The sequence below is a fragment of the Fulmarus glacialis genome, unplaced genomic scaffold (assembly GCF_000690835.1).
Source record: "Fulmarus glacialis isolate BGI_N327 unplaced genomic scaffold, ASM69083v1 scaffold15765, whole genome shotgun sequence".
Lineage (NCBI taxonomy): Eukaryota > Metazoa > Chordata > Aves > Procellariiformes > Procellariidae > Fulmarus > Fulmarus glacialis.
In genome coordinates, this window is record NW_009211305.1 from 37,768 (window position 1) to 56,836 (window position 19,069).

Consider the following 19,069-nt stretch of genomic DNA (forward strand, 5'->3'; position numbering starts at 1 on the left):
GCCCTTAGTTTCATTTTGTGTCTCATGGTCATATAAAAAGAGAATTATTCTGGCTTTCATGGGATTTGTGATGATCAATGGCTCCCAAATCAGCAGGTGCAAAAAAGTTTTATATTTGCACGTGCAGTTATAACAAATAATAATTTCAAATATATAAAATGTATATCCCTTTTCTAAGGTAAGACTATTTAGAAACACACAAAATGCAGCTACTAAGCCTCCAGAGGTGTCACCTTTCAGAAGGAAATGTAGCAGTCCCTAAGGTGAATACAGAAGCTGGGGCTTTTCATGAGAGGACTTTGTTTAGCAGAGTGGATGTTTTGGGGAAAGTGTCTCCCGCTGGGGGCTTTTTTAAAATCCCTAATATTCTCCCTCCCCCATTTAAAAACAAAAAAAAAAAACCCTAAGTCAAAATACGAATACCAGAGCACCTCCTGCTTCCAGGTAAGGCTTTCTTTTGATCTGCAGTTAGAAGAGTAAGAGCAGAGAGTTTCTGCAGCAGCAGAAAATCTTTTGCCCGCTGCCCTACTTGAGTATCTTTGCTTCCTCCTTCCTCCCCTCTGTCTTCTAAGTGTCAGCATTGACATTGCTGCATACAAGAAGAGAAACTGTACAGTGAATAAGATTTTTTTTTCCTAATAAATTTCTGTTAGAGACTTCTGTAATTCAGCATAGCTTTTAGAATAAAATTGATGATAAATTGCTATTTTTCTCTAAAGGAGACTTTAAGCTTATGACAATTGGTTATTAATCCATAAAATACCAAGTTTTTAATGATATTAGACAGCTTCTAGAGTGTTAGCCACCTTGGAAAGTGTTTTTCTGGTGGCTTTTCTTCTCCTAAGAAACAGTGAACCCATTTAAGTGTGGCTATTTTGAAGAGAAATTCAGCAAGATATGCATTCAGACTGCGCTTATTTTCTGCATTCCCTTGGCGTGACTTAAGACCTCCAAAAACTTTTATGTAACTTGCGTCCCTTTCATCATCCTGTTCAGAAACGTGGAAAGCAGGGCTCAGTACCCCAAAACCAGAGTCTACAGGATAATTCAGGGTGTAAGGAACTTCATCAAGTCTAACCTCCTGCTCAAAGCAGGGGCAGCTGTCCATCAGACCAGGGTACTCAGGGCTTTATCCAGTCTGGAGCTGGATATCCTAGTTTTAAAAGCAAAACCAGAGGCAGCTGTATCTTTAGATTGATTTTTGAGAAGCACACTATCCTGCTTCTCAGATGAAAATGGATTGTTTTGAGCAGAGAGGAATGAATGTAAGAGGTAGCTGGTTTGGGGGGGAGCATTGCTAGTAGAAGGCAACTTGAATAAATTTTCCATTCTTTATTTTTGGGCTGTAAGTACTGCTACAGATACCTCAATGAAAAGAAAAAAGGGTAATTCGAATTAGCCCGGAGATAGGAATCATACACTGACAAAATGAAATATTCCACATTGTGGAACTGCTGTGATTCAGAAATCATTAATTATTGCACTTCCAATGTGTGAGATACAGTTGCACATTGTTAACTTAGCGCTTATAGGAAATACTTCTGGGCTTAATGTTGTAAAACTATTTTTTTCAAAAGCTTTGTGTTTCTTTGCATCATGACATTCAAAACCCCAAATATTTCATTATTTTTTCTGACATAATTATTGCTTTATTTTTTCCTGGAAGCTAAGCGAAGCCAGTCTATCAGCAACTGTGTTCATCTTTATGAGGCTTTGCCAGCTACTAAAAGTGTACCTCTTCTGCTTCACACTGTGAGCTCTCTCTTACCTGGTATCTCTTACACTTCTTGCTCTCACAGACTGTCAGGTACTGTACTTTAAAGTCATCTTTTATATAAATGTTCTGTATATTTTTAAACTGCTGTCTGTCTATTCCCTTTCTGTCCAGTTGATTATTCTTTAGTAGTGTGGAATGAGATGTTTTGCACTGGTTCTGTTTCCCATGCCTCAGATCTGTTCAAAACATGGTGTTAAGTAATATTGGTAGCCATTAAAAGCCGAGAAAGTTTAATGGGAGCCTATCTTGTCCTTTTTCAAAATTACAAAAGGTGGCAAAAAGTGGCTATTTCTAATGCTTTTTTGTTATTCTGTCACTGGGTTCATTGTCAAAATAGGTAACCTTTTCAGGGAAAAAGAGGAGAGCAATATCTTTTCAATGAACTACTGTAGAAACTAGTTGAATGCTTGAATGTATGAGCTAGTGCAAGCAAAATATGGAAAGAAATGCAGCTGGTCAAGCTACTTGATTTAAAAGAAAAATCTCATTCAATCTGTTATACTCAGTTACAAATCGGTGCTTACAAATGTGGATTTTTTTTTTCTTCTAAAGAATTCTTCCTGTGATTATTTATTCCAGAAGGAAATCTAAAATATTTGTCTGTGCCTCTTTGTTCTCAGATAGTGTTTGATTTCTCTCAAAATGTTTGTAATACTGCAAGCAATGCAGTTTTTGTTCATTTTAATATTAAAGATTACCATGAATTACAATTAGATTTATATTCCCTAGTAACTAAAGTAAAATTTATTTTAATTCCTTAATAAAGAAATGCTTTTATTCATGTTTACACTTTCAATTACTTATTTTATTAAAGGTTTCCAAGCAGTTGTGAAAGTTTTAATACAGTGCAGACCAAATATACCAGGGATTAGGAATGCAAAAACTAAAGGCAGCAATCCCGATTTGGGCATTTTAGTGGTTATTTAGACTGAAGTGGGTGTATTTTTGCTCAAAAGTGTAGTGAACTTTTTTCCTGCTTTCGATACAGTCTCGTCCTGTGGAACTTGCTGTTGTGATAAATAAAGCTCGAACAAACCCTAAGCATACAACTTCTGAACTGAATTCTGCACTGGTACCCAGAGATAGATGTGAAAAACAGATGTAATGGCCTGAGAATACAAAGCTACTTTGTTGTAGGGCATTCATCCTCTCACCTAGCCAAGATGTGGTGGTGGAAGCAGTGAGATTTCTTTATCATGTTAGCAGACTTTCTTTTACTTCTGTTTCCAACTAGTAAGTTTCTGAAAATACGACTTTGTGTCACCTCCCACATTTCACTTCCTGGGAAGGATTTCTGATCTTGAGCTCTAACCAGAGTTGTTAGCTGCTGTAGCAAGAAAAGTTTTGTATGTGGTGCATTATGGCTCTCTAGGGATTCCTATTCTGTGAAATATCTTCAGTGTTTTTTCATCTCATGCTGCTTACAGTTATCTTCAGTTGTAACACTGAAACCGTTCTAGCTAGTGAATATGGGCATTGACCTGAAAGACGAACTTTTTTTTATTACTAATTTCTTATTTTATTTATTGCTTTCTGTGAGACACTTAAAGTCAACATTGATACTTTGATTTACTTTCAGTAAATACCAGAACAGTTAGTTTTTGTACGTGTCTATTTGTGAGAGAATTTTCTGAAATACGTGCAATGTTTATTAAGTATTTAAGTATTATTTAAACTCACTTGGTAGTGTAGATTGAATGACCTGAGGATACTGTCGTCCTCCTGCAGGCTGCTGCTGCAATCTGTGTATATTGGTCTGTAATCTTGTATCCGAGGGGCTGTACTTCTTGCTCATTTCTGATTAAGTGTAGCCTCAATGTCAGCGCTTGTGGAGCAGACAGGAAGCAGAGCAGAGGAAAGCAGAGAAGAGGAGGAGAATAGAAAGGTGGTGGACAGGTCGCTTTTATTTAATGTGCATATTATGTAACAATGTGCTGAAAGAAATCTAGAAGACTTAATTGAAAAAAAGAAATCCGAGGATTCTCGTAAGCGTTGCTACAGCAGCATTTTTCATAATTTTTTAGAAAAGGAAAACAGCATTGGCTGTGCAGATTGAACAGTCTGCTGGTGGTTCTGTTGGGTCAGCTTTGATGGAGTGTGGGGGCCCCCTCTTTGACTGCTTGCTGGGGAAAGAGCTAGCAATTAGCTTAAGTATGGTAGCTGGCGTTAACCAGTCTCATGGCCATAACTAAAAGCACCGCTACTGAATGCGAACATACTTGATCCCAAGTGTTACTGTCTTCCCCCCGCCCCCCCCAAATGCTAAGAGAAATGCATTTCTAAAAGCATTGTGTTGCTAGCTCATCTCAAGAGTTCCTGTTGCTCCTTCCCCAATTTACTTTTCCACTTGAATTTTCATGCCTCTCTCTCCTCTCTTTTTATTTCTCATTTTCAGTTACAGCAAAGAGGTTGCGTAATTCAGTTTGTCCTCACAAACTAAGCCCGAATCATATGTAGCTCAGATCTTTTTTTACTCTGTTTGAATTGTTGCCTTTTTATTCTCCCCTTAGCCTCTTTATGGAGGAAAAGTCAGTAAGCACAGTCATTTTCTGCACTCTGCATTTATAGTAGTTTTGTTGCCTCTCCTCTATTTTTTCTGTTTCCAGAATGAACAGGGTCTAGTTTGGGTCCCTAGCACTGAAAAACATAGCTTTGTTCATGTGACATCCTCCCACCCTTCCTTGTGCACTCCAAACCCCCAGAGTAATTTCTGTCCTTTTTCTAGACTTTTTACCACTTAAACTGCTTATACATCTCTCTAAACTTTACAGTTTTTCTAAGGATATTTTATAAAACTTAAATTATAACTTATGTAACTAGGAGTTACATTCTAGCTTTGTAACTTGGGAGTTTTAAATACTTGAATGGGTCACTTTTTCATACAGCTTTCTTAAGTAAGGGGTTCACATGTGTATATAATTCTGAGGTTGTGAAAATATTTTGTGTTTTAATTAAATCAACAGAAGTTGAAGAATCTCAACAGCTGGAAAATGCAACAGGAACAGAAGCTATGGGCCTATTTGCAGACCAAGAGCAGCAGCTAACTCGAAGTAGCAGCACTTCAGATATTACAGATCAGTTTCCATCTGATTTTTTTCAAGGTAATTTTGATAAAATATAGCGATAGTGTACTTCTGAAGAAAAAGTGTTGAGACTTGTTCAGCCTTATAAATGCTACTTTGGTTTCCAGCTCTGTTCCAAAATGGTTTTTATCTCATTTGCTTAGTAAACATATTGTTGGTATCTTGTTGAAAGAACTGTTTTTAAGAAGTTAAAGACCACAGATGCAGGACATGACCTTTTATAAAACAGGCGGTTAAAAATGAAACCTTTGAATGTACGCATTTTGTATGTAACTCTTAAACTTTTTTTTAATCTGGCTTGCATTTAAATTTTGTGTATTAAAGCTAACAGTTCTACTTCTGTTCCTATTGTGTAAGTATGTTTTGCTTATGAAGGATTTTTCAAAACGTCATGTATTCAATTTTATTCACTTAGTTATAAATGTAAGAAGTGTACATGTAAATGTAACTGAAATTTTCATATAATCTGCTATGTACTTTGGTCCCACAAATGTTTATATTTCTTCTTTACTTTCTAAAATTTCTAGGTAAAAAGGCTGGGAGTTCTCATAATTTAACTTCTTCAGACTCCAAATCAGTTCAGGAAAATAAGGGATATACAAAGAAGGAACATGAAGCTGAGCAAGTAAGGCAAAATAGAAAGTGATTATTGATAAGATTCTAACAATGTTTTATTTCTAATCAGATGCCTTTTAGTATTTAGAAACTCTAGCAGTTGAAAGTGTGAAAAATCATTAATCTCAGTTCTAGTATGGAATCTGGAATTGAGCTGTTGTAGCTGTTCATTATGCTATTTGGTATGATCATTCTGTGTCTCCTGATCTTCTCAGTGGCCTATGCAGTTTTATGTAATTGGCTATACTCTAGTCTTATACAAGACTTTTGTGCTTTTTTTATATTAACTATAAACAAGAAGTTCATAACTTTTTAAATATAAATAATTCATGGCTATTATAGAGCTACAGTACACTGGAATAAATGTTTGATGGTTTAAAGTGCTGGGGAAAATGCTTTCTTTCAGCACAATTTGTATCACCAGCTATGTATTGCAGATGTTTGTATAAGTTAACATTAGGACAGGGCAAGCTTCATAAATTTTTAATGCAACTTTTGAATAAATGGTAGAAATAATAAATGACTGAGGCTGATCATCTTTGTGGAAGTATAATGCAGTACAGCATGGAGGACTTCAAGCTGAATCTCATCTTTGGACCTTGGCTCTCCCATACGTCTAGACTTAAAGTACCATTAGCACTTACTCTAGAAAGGAGAGATGAGACATTTTCTGCAGAGTGCTTTCATTAATCGCTTCAGGAAAAACAAAGTGTCTCAAAATGGAAGGAAAACCTGGCCTGCTTTGCGTGGTGGAGGGGTGGGAGAGAGAGAGAAGTAAGCTCAGTAGTTGGGGGAATTAAAAATTAACCTGGCTCCCCATTCTATTTTAGTGGCATGTGTTATAAAATATTCACAAGCATATGCTGCCAGGCTGTTACCAGTATTGCACTTTCACCCTTTTTGCAAGTGGAAGCTGGGGTTTGACCATATATTCACTGCATAACTTGCTAATGTACCATGTGAACCAGTTTGATTTCATATCATAACCCACTGAAATATTGTCATCACTGATCACTAAGAGCCAGATTTGCCAGGGAAGAAAGACCACTCTGCAGTCCATCCGGCAGCGCAAGCAAACATGTATTTCTTGGGAATGATTGTCAATTGTCTCCAGTTAAAAAAAAAAAAAAAAGGCATAAAAAAAAAAAAAGCTGCAGTGTTAGATAATACAATAGTAATTTCTACAAGCCAGTTGTCTCTTTGGTGGCAATAATTTGCTTTCTCAGATATATGCAGAAAGAACGAATGGATAAATGTCTGGCCAGTAGATCGGAAATTGCTTCAAGAAATTTATTTAAAACTAGTAATACTAATAATTGCAAATATCAAAATGGAATTTCAGAAATGTTAACCGAATTGAGGAATTTTAGAGTAGGGATTCCTTCAGCAGTTAAATCTAGTATGCTCCTAGGGGTAAGGCATTGGGGCTTTTTGTTGCATATTTGCAATGGAAAACATGATACTCTATTTTTCTGGCAGAAATTAAGTTTTGCTATTATAGATGACATGGAGTTGCAAGAAATGTGAATTTGAAGGTGATCTGCCGGATATAAAGAAAAACAATTATGCTTAGGGATAGAGCAGTATCATCTAGAAGCAGAAAATTGTCTGAACGGTTTTCAGCAAGTAGGCTATAAATCCATTTAGCGAAGAAGGAGGCAAATAAAAGATCAGGTGTCTTTGCATGGGTTGTTTTGGAACTGAGTAATGCCCTGACATGAGAGATGGCTGCTAATTTCTTCCTGAAAGATTTTTTGATATTTTTAAAAGTATTGAATGATTTCAGATTTGTGGAAAAACATAAGTAAAAAGTCCTGCTTGTTGGTATGAAAACTGAGTTTAAGAAAGGAAGGGTAACAGCTGAAATTGAAAGCACGATGGTTTCCGTAAGATATTTAAAGATATTTGGGTAATCTAAATATTCGTGAAAATATCTTGTCTGAGTTGTAATTAATTTCTAATATCTGTGTGTGTATCTCGAATTTGCTAAAAAATAATGTAGTTCTCAAAACTGTAATAAGCTGAGATTAATTTTTTTTTCTCTGAAGGTACTAGTACGAAGAAGCAGTAGTACAGCTGAATTAGATTTGAAAGCAGACTTGCAGCAATCACATGGAAATTATAGAGAGAGAGAAAAAAGTGAGTTCCAAGCAATACAGTATTTTTCTTAAGTGTAGCAATTGAAATCAGTGTCTTAATTTTGTCTTGTTACAGATACATTAGATGCTTTGCTAATGTAGTCTTTAAAAACAGGGTTTGTGATCTTTATTAATCCCCTCCTTGCTTTAGGTGAAAGCATTAGCAGTGACACATCCATTGGCTATAATAATGAAGTAGAGATCGCGCTTGTCCCCTGGCAAGCTTCTGAAGAAGACCATGAAGTTAATGCATCAGCAGATGTTTGTGTGGATCCTGATGCACCTCGCTGGCTTCAGCTTAGTCCTTCAGATACTGCAAATTTAACAGGTACTGTAGTTCAGAAAATGTATTTACTATTTTAGATTTTTATCTCAAAAAGGAGTCTATACGATTCAGTTTGCTTATAAAAAATATGTTTCGTGTGGCATATATCACCAAGTTTTGTTCATAATGTTCATTCAAAAATGAGATTTGAATGCCCAGAATTTAAGGAATTTGGATAATCAGATGGAATTGTGCCAATGAATTGCGATCCAGAAAATGATCACACAGTTGAAAATAATTGGGTTGCTTACTGTGTCAAATTACTACTAGTCAACTGAGATGTGATAGCTGATCACTTGTGCTCTCTTAGCCTGCCCCAGTGTTCAAGTAAAATAAATTAATTATATTTTGATTCTTTGCAATTTGTAAAGGTACCTTCCCATCTAATAATGTGAGTCAGACATGTTAGTTCAATAACTTAATGCAGTAACATATGAAACTATCTTATAGGCTGTTTTTGCTAACAGATATATAGTTTCAAGGATATTTTTTGATATTCACTTTTTCTTTGAATATCTCTAATATATGAACCAGCACACCTAGTTCAACAGTTGAGACTGCTGTTGTACAAAAGGTAGAATGTAATACAGTACATGGTAAGGATTATTACATATGATAAATTCATTGCTTTCTTTATGTCTATGATACAAGACATTGCTCCTTTGTGTGTACAAAGAGAATGAATGACATAAAAGAACTTGAAAGGTAATGTAGGCTAAAATGAAAAATGGGGTAACGAATGTGTAATTGCCCAACAGGGCCAGTGTGCTCTTACTGCATTTCTGGTTCACACCCAAGTCGCAAAACTTTGTTTTGCTGTAGAAACCTCTATGGTGTAAGGCAAAAAAAATACTGACACACCACCATTGAACAGCATAGATGCAATTTCCCTAACGATAGATCTGTTGATGATCATTCTAACGTGCTTAATAAATAACATCTGTTTTAACATTTTGGGAATTCATAATGCTACAACAAGCAAAACAAAAAAGCAAAAAAAAAAAAAAAAAAATCCCAAAAGCTTTTTTAAAAATAAATTCAAGCAAACATGAAAAAATGGCTTTTATTTTGCTAACCTTCTTTGGGTTCTGGGAGGACACAAGTTATTTCCCTCTGCCTACGTAGAGGTTTTCTGCAACTTTCCTTGAAACGTTGGCTGTTTAACACTGTAGGGTGCCACGCTGGACCATAGGTCTGATTCTGCCCGCAGACAGGCTGCTGCGCAGCTTTCCCTGGTCTGATAGAAGATAACATAACAGCTCATCATTAAAATTTGCACTTCAATGTGGAATTTTTCTTTTGCTGTTTAAGCATATTAATTCCATTATCCTGACAGTCTTCACAAAACCCTGCTTTCCTTTTCAGATTGCATACTGCTTTCTCGGGAACTGCTTCTGTATAAAATGATAATGCCTAAGCATATTGTTCATTACTAGTAGTGCATACTTTTTAGTTCCTTTGTTCAGTTGAGTTCTATTTCCAGGTCATTTTATACTGTGTGATCTTAAAAAAGAAAGGACTCTTGGCAATAGAAATATTACCTGTAAAAGCCAGTTATTGATTGAATAAATGTCTCGGAGTATGTGAATGTTCCATTTAACTGCATTTGCCTCCCTGCTAAAAAAAAAAACACCACTGAGTAGGGGCAGTCTGTCTGACATAAAACTGATCTATAGCTGTGTCATCTCTATGTGGAAGCCCTTTAACCTACATTTTGTGCCATTTTTTAATTTGAATCATGTACTAGCTTGAGCAATGAAAAAGAGAGAGATGATTTGGTGGGAGAGAATACTTTTGAGATGGAAGACGGTTAGAAGGAGTAATGTTCCCATTTTATTGACCAAATTTATGCTGTACACTGCATTTCTAATTCATGGAAAAGTTTAACTTTTTTAAATTTACAGACAGTAGTGAATTCCTTGCTGATGACTGCAGTATAATTGCTGGTGGAAGCCTTATCGGTTGGCATCCTGATTCTGCTGCTGTGTTATGGAGGAGGATCTTGGGAATTCTTGGAGATGTAAACAATATACAGTCACCTAAAATCCATGCAAAAGTTTTTGGATATCTTTACGAGTTGTGGTATAAACTTGCAAAGGTATGGTATGTGATGCTTACATCTAATAATAATGATTTTTCTTTTGTTGTAAAAATTATTATTAAATTTGATTTAGTATTAGCATCTGGAACATAAGCATGAGATTTGGAGGATTCTGTCATAAAGAAAGATAATCTTGTTTGATTTCTAGTAGGTATCTCCAATAGAGAATGTTCCTGTTCAGTGACAAGAGAATTTAGATTAGTTAACTTAAATGGGATGAGGAAACAGTAGCAAAGAAAATAGAAGTATAGAATAGAATACTGCAAACATTGGTGTTCGGTGTAAAAGCCCATGGTGTGACCTAAAGTGGTAATATTTGCTTAGGCTGTGGAGAAGCACTATAGAACAAGCTTTCCTGGTAGTTTTGGCTTAAAAAGGAACTCTGTATAGCGCAAGGTGTAGTGCATTTAAAGTAAATAAAATAAAATGAAAAAATAATAATATGAAATAAAGAGCATTAATAAACTAAGCTATCAGTTTTATTAACTTCCTTCTTTTAAAAACATTAGATACGGGACAACCTTGCTATAAGTGTGGACAATCAGTCTACTCCCTCTCCTCCTGTCTTAATTCCTCCTCTCAGAATATTTGCATCATGGTTGTTCAAGGTAAGTTATTTCTAAAATTTTCACACATTGGTATTTTCTTCTATGTCAGTACTGAATTTGTATATGTTTAGTTGCATTATTTTTAATTTTTACAGTCACTGCTGGCTAAGAAGATAAGTACCTTCCAAAGGCTTTTTGGACTCAAATCTATTTTAATAAATACACGGAACAGATTTCCTTTATGGAAAATCTGCTGAAGATAGAGTTTTGCGTTAGCTGGCTACTAGGAAAAAAAGTAGTAATACAAGGTTTTTGCTCTTTTCAGGCAACCACCCTGCCAAATGAATATAAGGAAGGCAAACTTCAGGCATACAGGCTGATCTGCGCTATGATGACTAGGCGTCAAGATGTTCTGCCAAATTCTGATTTCCTGGTTCATTTTTATTTCGTGATGCACCTTGGCTTAACAAGTGAAGACCAGGTACAAGCTTTACTTGATAAAAAAAATTAATTTATTACTGTGCGCTCATGGAAATGTCTGTATTTTCATACTTGAAGATCTGAAGCAGAAAGGAAGCAATGCTTTGCAACACTTGTTGCATGAAATTATCCTGTGTAGCCTAGTCTGTACCTCTCTTTAGATTACGCAGTCCTAACTTTCTCATTGCTCTCCCAGTTATAAGTTCTTAAACAACTACTTATTTGTTACTTATTGTCACAACTGCATCGCAGATGCTTGTTGATGTATCTTTCTCAGTTTCCTGACGTTTCTGAGGAATAATCTGTGATGAGTTTCTGTCCATCTGCATTGCACAGTTAGTGGATCAAGCTGGTCATATTAAAAATGTTCAAACACTCAGCTGATATTAAGTCTTGAGCTACGCTATGTGTTTGACTAGTATGTTTAAATTTTGGTTCTGCCAAAGCGGGAGCCTCGTGTGTCCAACGGCCCTACCACATTCCTGTACGAACTGTGATGCTGTGAAGTCCATGCTTCCAGAGCAGCCGCTGGAGTTGGTCTGTTGTTCACATTATTTATGACTTCAGGGAGATAGCGGTTACTCCCAGCTCACGTTACAGATGTTTTTACCTTCTGTCACGAGGTAAAATGCTAGACATGATCTTGGGCAAAGGAGGTGCTGTGAAGAGCTTTATGTTAATTTATAAGCAGTGTCTGCTCTCAGCACACCCTTTTGAATGCCCTGTGTCATTGCTTGCAAGGACATCGTCAAAAAATTACAATTGATGTTGTCCTGTCCAGACTTTTCCCCTTCAAGATTAGTCCTTCAGGGGATGTTTAAAACTGTCATACCAGCTCTTTTTAACTGGTGCAAAGGGGACTGAAGGGAGAACTGAGACAGAAGGTTATCTTACCACTGTAACCAAGAGGTGATGTCAAAACATTCTGTTTCTGTGGATAAATGTTGTTTCTAGGTCCCTGTGTCCTGGGTTGGCCTAATTAATAAAGCATTCAGTGGGAGATGAGGAAAAGACTTAATCAGTTGAGATGTAAGAAGATTATTGGGCCACAGAAACAGCTAAATACTCATGAAAACTCTAAGAAATACTCTTTAGACAAAATAGGGAATATATAAAAACTTTTCCATGTTCTTATAGCTGTAGAAGTGAGTTTTCTTCCTTAATAGTCCAATGAAAGCAATGGCTAGAGCTGTGCTGCGGATGCCAGCAGAGGGCACACAGACCCCTTCATAAATCTTGTAGTGGTCACTTCTGCCTCCTCGGAGAGTTATTTCTGGTGCCTTTAGTAAGCCAGCAGGAAGAGTCTTGCACAGGTTTGGTTCTTTCTGAGATGAAAGAGAGAAATAATGAATTGTTACCAGACTCTTGCCCTCTGCATCTCAGTTCCCCTTCTGAAAAGTTAGAGCATTTGCAAAATCTTCCTTTTAAATAGATAACGGGGAAAAAAAAGAATAGAAAGGGAAGGGTTTTCTTCTGGAAAAACCTAAGAGTCCTGGCTGCTGCTGAAACTTAGAAAAAACTATAAGCATCTGCCATTTATAAAGCACAAATGGGGAAAAATAAAACTGTAGTGGGAACTCCCCTCTTTGCCACTCTCAGTATTTTATCTGAGAGTAATGAAGAGCCTGTTACTCTTTCATTTCACTAATACCATTCAGATTTCAGTTTAACGCTGCTTGGTGTACAGAGTAACGTCATTCCCTCTACAAAAAAAAAGACTGTGTGATAACACCCACTGTGATCAGAACCCCTGAATTTTAAAAGACACACAGCATTAAAGTCTCTCACATAAAACACACAACTCAAGAAACTTTAAAGCCTGATATAGACCAGATTTTAAAAACAAAAATTCACTTTTATATTTGAAAAAACAAACACCCTTAAATCAATATAGCAGCCACTGCCAACACAGGGCCATAGGAATGGAAAATATCAGTAATTTTAAGACTTGAGTTGTTTTCAGCTACACATTTCCATGAAATGGCCAGATTTTCAGAGGTGTTCAGCTGTCGGCAGTTCCTTTTTTCTAAGCTAAAGGGTGCTCTATTTTTTGAAATCTGACCACTTCCTGGAGAATCAATTCTTACATAGAAACTGGGAGATTTTTAAAACGTGGGGTTGGTTGTTGTTGAACTGTTTCTCACCCTGTTGATTGCATTTTGGTGTTTAATAACAGTTCCACAGATTTTAAGCCTCTTGCTTTGTTGCACACGGGATTTCAGTCCTTGTGCAGAGTTACAATCCAGAACTTAAAGAAGATGAAGAAGTAAAGACTGCATAGTGAAGGCAGACCCCACATTGCACATCGTTCCAGGGCTTCCCTGATATTTTGCACGCTGATGCTGCTCTTTTGTTCTTCCTTGCCTCGCTCGGTGTTGCTTTTTTTGCCTCTTGGTGGCATGCTTGACCACAAGTTTTCTCTTGTGTTGCTGTCCTTCCAGCTTTGCTTTCCTTAGCTATGAAACTGGTTGAGGTCTTAACTCATGGAGCTTTGGATTGAGGTCTTAACTCATGGAGCTTTGGAGCTTGGATTCTCATGCAACGTGTTGATGGGAAGCACGATCCTTGTACCTATTTCTGTATTTCCAGTACGATTAGCATCAAGGTGCTTGATGGGTGTTGAGATTAATCAGACAATTTGCATGCTGAGGGCAACTACAAATGCATTGTATGAGGCAGAAGTACCTCCTCTGACACGTGCAAACAGTAGCAAAGCATAAAGTGTGAGTTGCAAAGCACTTTGCTGTCACAGGGTCTCACAGCTTCCTGTAAGAAACAGGATGACATACAATGAACGCGACACAGTACCAGTACCAATTTTGTGATTTTTGTACTTTTCAGTGATTTTTGGTATATGCTGTTACCTGATAAACTTCTTATAAAAGAGGGTGCGATATCGTGGGGCACAAGGATCACTGGAACATGGGTCCTAGTTCTTCATAACACTGCAGAATCCCCCCTGCCGAAGGGTAGCTTCCAAGATTCAAGTGATTGCATTCCAAAATAAACTTTGGTGCAGATTTTTTTAGCACAGATTGTTTTTATTTGTTAAGCACGAGCACAGATTTCTCACTCTTAAGGAACATTAACAGGAGAAAGGAAAGGGGGCGTTTTTCATGGGGGAATTTTCCTTCAGTATGTATGACTAGTGCAACTTTAAAATTTGTGGGGGAAAGCAACAGAAAGGTAGACCAATTCCAGGAAATTACATTGGCTACTTTTGAAGAGCTTTTTAAGTGGCTACGTAATTTTAAAAAATTACAGTCAGAAACCTCTTTGACCTGAATGTGATTATCAATATTTTAGTTAGCATCAGAAATGTTTCTTTTTGAAATATATTTCTCTTTCCACTCCTCCCTTAAGGATACGGGTATACAAAATTTCTGCTGTATTGTGTAGATTTTGGTGTTGATAGAAAAACAAAATAATACAATTTTGAGTATGGTTAGAAATTAATACAATATTACTCCCGGCAAGTGCAACCTAACTTTGCAGACTAGTCTCATGGGGTATATAAAAGAGCAATGTAGGGTTATATTTTATAGAAAGCTCCCATGGCATTCTGAGTTCCAAGATGTAGCAATTAGCTTAGCAGATGAGAAAGGAAATAGTGAGGTAATGAGCTGCATCTAATTTGTCCATGTGGAAGTGTCTAACAACAAACATCTCTGAAGAAGTGAACAATTCTCTGCAACAATTGCATCACCTTTTCAGGTAGAAGTCATTGCATAAACGGCAGTGTGGAGTAAGTCGCAGTCTGGCGTTGTAATTACTTCCAGCTTGTGAAGGGGCCTGAGGTCAGGGGGCAAGTGAGCGTCTGCAGGATGATGATTCTCCTCCTGTACCGCTCAAGTCAGTGGGCATTTTTCTGATGCTGTGGTGAGCCCGGATTTTTTCTTACAGTTTTTTATGAATTAAGTTCACTGAGGCTCACCACCTCCCCTCCCTGGCCTCCGGTGTAAAAGAAGGTGAATTCAGACGTTCACTACCACGCTGTGTGTTAGTGAAGGTAGTTCACCTACGGTTGCTCCAATTCCTCATCTAGATAATGGAAAATTATGAAGTGTTCTTGGGGTGTGATTTTTAGGAGATGCCACGGGATAGCCTGTTGCAGTTTGGGTAGGCATAGCTGCCTCATGCTGCTAGGTGAGATGATTAGTTGAAAAACCCCCATTCCAGTGACTACAACTCTACATGTCTTTTGATTTGGACAACAAATGTAGCTTTTTAAATTAAACCAAAGTCTAATACTGCAATGCACAAATTTTACAAATTCCCGAACTGGAAAAAGAAATTTATTTTATTATTGCTACTGGTTGCTTACTGTAGCGGTAGTTTTTGCTTCATGCACTTGAAAAGGTACATAAGTGTCTCTTTGTTTCATAGCTTTCTTGTTTTTGCTGAAGAACAAAAGTACCAAAACATGATTCCAAAACACTACTAACACTATTCAGCCCCCTTCTCAGAAAAGCAGCTATTGAGATAATTCTGATTCCTCAATTCTGGTACTTTTGGTACTTAAATAATCCTTCTAGATTACTGGTGGTTTTCCCCTAAAACCTCTGTGGATTTTTGTGATGCTGTCTTATTTCTGTCTAAATTTGCACTCTTAGTTTGAGGAAAAAAAATGCAGTGCAAGTTAGGTGCTTACCTTGTAGTTATGCTGTAAAAGAAGAGGCAGGTTTTCAATATTTTTCAAGTTTCAAACTGCCAGCTGTTTAGTGTGATTTTTTTAGAAAGTCTCACCCTACTACTAGGGCTTTAGTGTCAGTTAACGTGCTTGGTGTAACCTGTTGACAACATGTGCCACCGAGGTTTCGCCCAGTAGTCAGAGGTTATCTGAAAAGTGAGCTAAAAAGTTAGTTATATTCCTGACTTTTGAAGTGAGTTTTAACAAATAAGTTTAATAAATGTACAATTATACTGGCTTCACAGAGTATCTTTGGAATAGAGTGCTTATATATATAAGAAGATATTAAGGAACATAATGAAAAGTATAGACTTTAGAAATTCTCTGTGGAAAGGACAACTAATAGACAAGGAAAGAGACTGTGCTAATGCCTTTTTTTGGTTTAGTGATGTTAAGGGCAGAACAAACTTTAAGTATGGAAGGAGAAAAAAAAGCCCAAATCCAAATGAGTTGACAGATGTCCCTGGTGATTAAATTTCAGCACATGCAGACTGGACTGCCTGCAGAATGCAGCCCAGCTGTAGACAGAGAAGTTAACAGCTATGTTTTTAGCTTGATTTCTTTTAGTAGTAAAAGGATGACTTAGACAAAATACTCTATCAATAAAGATGGTTATATACTAATGTACGTTATGCTTGTCTGTAAGCCTCTTAATTTGTTTAAAATATAGTGTTGCTAATTATGGAAAGGAAACTACACCAGTTATGTAATAAGCTTGTGTAGAAACACTGACTATAGCTCTTTACATGAGAGATGGCTAATTTATAATATGAAGCATTTTTTAGTAGAGTTGCTACTGGAGAAGCCATATTAATTACCTATTTGTATTAGCATTGATCGGAAGTTTAAAAAAAAAAAAGTACTTGTGAGCTTTTATATCTTTCTGTTAAGTCCTTATTCAACAGTGAGGAGCGGTGTACAACTTCTAGACTGCTCAGCCATTAGTGCTGTTCACTGGGACATGTATTAGCCGGGTAGAGCATTGTCTTCTAAAGGTACAATAAATGAGCAGCTTTGCTTTTGTACGCTGTGGAATAAGTACTTCTTGCCTGGATTTCTGCCTGATAATATTGCATATGAGGACCCTTAGTTGTACAGTGTTTCAGAAACCATAACGCATTTTAGATTCCTTTCCAGACTGCCATTTAAAAGAAAATAATCATAATATAGTCTATTAAGGCTTAAATTCCCATATTTTAGTTTCTTGTGACTTTCTTCCAATGGCTACCATGATTTTCTCCCTCTTAATCTCCCCCATATTTCACTTTCTGTAGAAAATGTGTCTGTGTGCCCCCGTTATGTGCTTTACGAGTGCTTTGAAAAAGTGTTAACAGCCTGCACGTTTCCAGTAGAGACAAAAATACGAATGCCAAGGTCTCACAGGAAATCCTGCATACCTCTCTGCTCGCTCATAGTAGGATAAATTGGAAGTGCTGGAGAAAAATTGCTGCTAGGATTGACTGAAAGAAAGGGAGAACCAGGTAATGCCAATTGTAGGAGCTGTGCATTCTGGAACAATTTTGGTAGTTTTGTTCTTTTTTTTTTTTTTGTAACACTTTTGCTGTTTCTAAATTGCTTCCATCCCACCCAAATTTCTGTTTTGTAGTCGGTGTTCTGTCTGCCTCTTCTGTATTCCCAGCAGTATCTTGCTGGAGTGCCCACTGCTTGTGAGCTCCTTTGTGAGGATTTTCTGAACTCTGTCCAGAATTGAAATAGAGTTTTTGAAATAAAGGCGACATCTCTTCCTTCCATTTTGCTCACATCTTTTCTTCCACCTCTCCAGTCATCGTTGTAGCTTTGGGATGTCCTGATGTCCTGAAGTAAGTTTCTTTGTTAACGTGCCCCTACAATGCAATGTTGTTTTATCATCCGTCGTCCTTAGCTCTTTACTTGACTTCCCCCTTTCCCTCTGCTTATTTCAACCAGGCTGTGTCTTCAGGATCCGTCCTTTTCCCTCTGCGTGCCGTTGTGCTTCTCTGCTTCAGACGTGTTTTACTTCAGCTTCTTGCTTAGCTGTTATCTTTATCTTTTAAGCAAGGTTACATGATAAATTCTGAGAGTGTATTTTAAGCAAATCAAGGTTTAACGTATTTGCCATTTTTTGGGGTGTTCTAATAAAAATGTGCAAAACAATCCCTTCTCTGCATGTGTTCCTCCATTTTGAAAACTGATACAGCACGCAGGTGAAAGTGAAAAGTGTTAAGAGTGCTGCTAATTGCCACCTAAGGCGGAGGACCTGCCTTCCTGCTGTGCACCGCAGGGAGCTCCTTTGCCTGTCCTCTCAGAGGTGCGTTCCCTTCCCTAAAACCACCTTCCCTCTAAGCAGTTAACCTCGTGCTCTACAGGGTGCTTCAGCACTGCCACCTTGGTTTCTTACAGTCGGAGACTTCGAAGCGGTCCTGCCGCAGGCATTTGGGAGAAATCGGAATGGCGACACAAAGTCGTCTCAACATTTCAAGCAGTGCCATGGACTAGTAACTGTGTTCTTGGTACCTGTAGCAAATGGGTATTCAGATATTTCCCTCTCAGTGTGTATGAACTTAAAATATTTCTTCCGATTTGAAATGTATCCTTAATCCCAATGGTCTCCTAGGTTGTGAAAATATCAGACATACTCTAAAAGGGGAGAAACTTTAAAAATTCTGTTCACTTCATATGTTTGTCTGATCTCTGTTAATAGGGCACCTGAGCACCTATCTGTCAGCACAAGGGCTTTGGGGTGGGGTTTTTTGTTATTAATATGACTTTAAAAGAGAGAGAGCTTTCTCCTGTAGTTTAGAGGGGAAGGAGCAATTACCAGCAGGTGACTTACACAGTAATTGGTCGTCTTCAGCACTTGTGAATAACCTTATCCATGTTTTACAAATGCAGCGTTATTCCGGTTTTTAATATCTCTCCCTATTGCATTCCAGTCACAAGATACTTTAGCAAATATAACTTTTTTGGAGGTTAGATTTAAATGACAGATTGAAATGGATTTTTTTTGACAAGCTAATCCTCTGCTTTCTGAGGGTGTCAAAATACTTCATAAATTTTTATTGGAACTTAATTTTTGACATGTTAACTCTTACGTAAAATGTAATGATAGCTAGGAAAACTTGGAATAAGTAAATGGAAGTGTTTGTTCCTTTAAAATAAAAAAGGAAAATGAAGGTTTACCACTTAAGTCTTGTGTAAATTAATAATCTTTCCTGCGCTGTAAATTTCAGCCCCTAATGAGGTGTCTCTCAGTGAAGAACAGAGTGAACTTTAAGTGAAAAATCCATGTTGTTCCTGTTGAGGGACAATTGGCAACGTGATGAAGGCAGATGG

At 37.2% G+C, this 19,069-nt stretch overlaps 1 protein-coding gene across 1 annotated transcript in view; it reads left to right on the forward strand.

Annotated features, from left to right (window-relative positions):
* The window catches only part of RALGAPA2 (Ral GTPase activating protein, alpha subunit 2 (catalytic)), a gene marked incomplete at both ends in the record, with an annotated part of 61,463 nt that overhangs the window by 30,265 nt on the left and 12,129 nt on the right, over positions 1–19,069 (forward strand). The window contains 8 exon segments of the mRNA XM_009577503.1: positions 1,667–1,807; positions 4,741–4,878; positions 5,388–5,485; positions 7,524–7,614; positions 7,765–7,941; positions 9,843–10,036; positions 10,549–10,647; positions 10,913–11,068. Coding sequence (XP_009575798.1) covers positions 1,667–1,807; positions 4,741–4,878; positions 5,388–5,485; positions 7,524–7,614; positions 7,765–7,941; positions 9,843–10,036; positions 10,549–10,647; positions 10,913–11,068 — 1,094 coding nt within the window.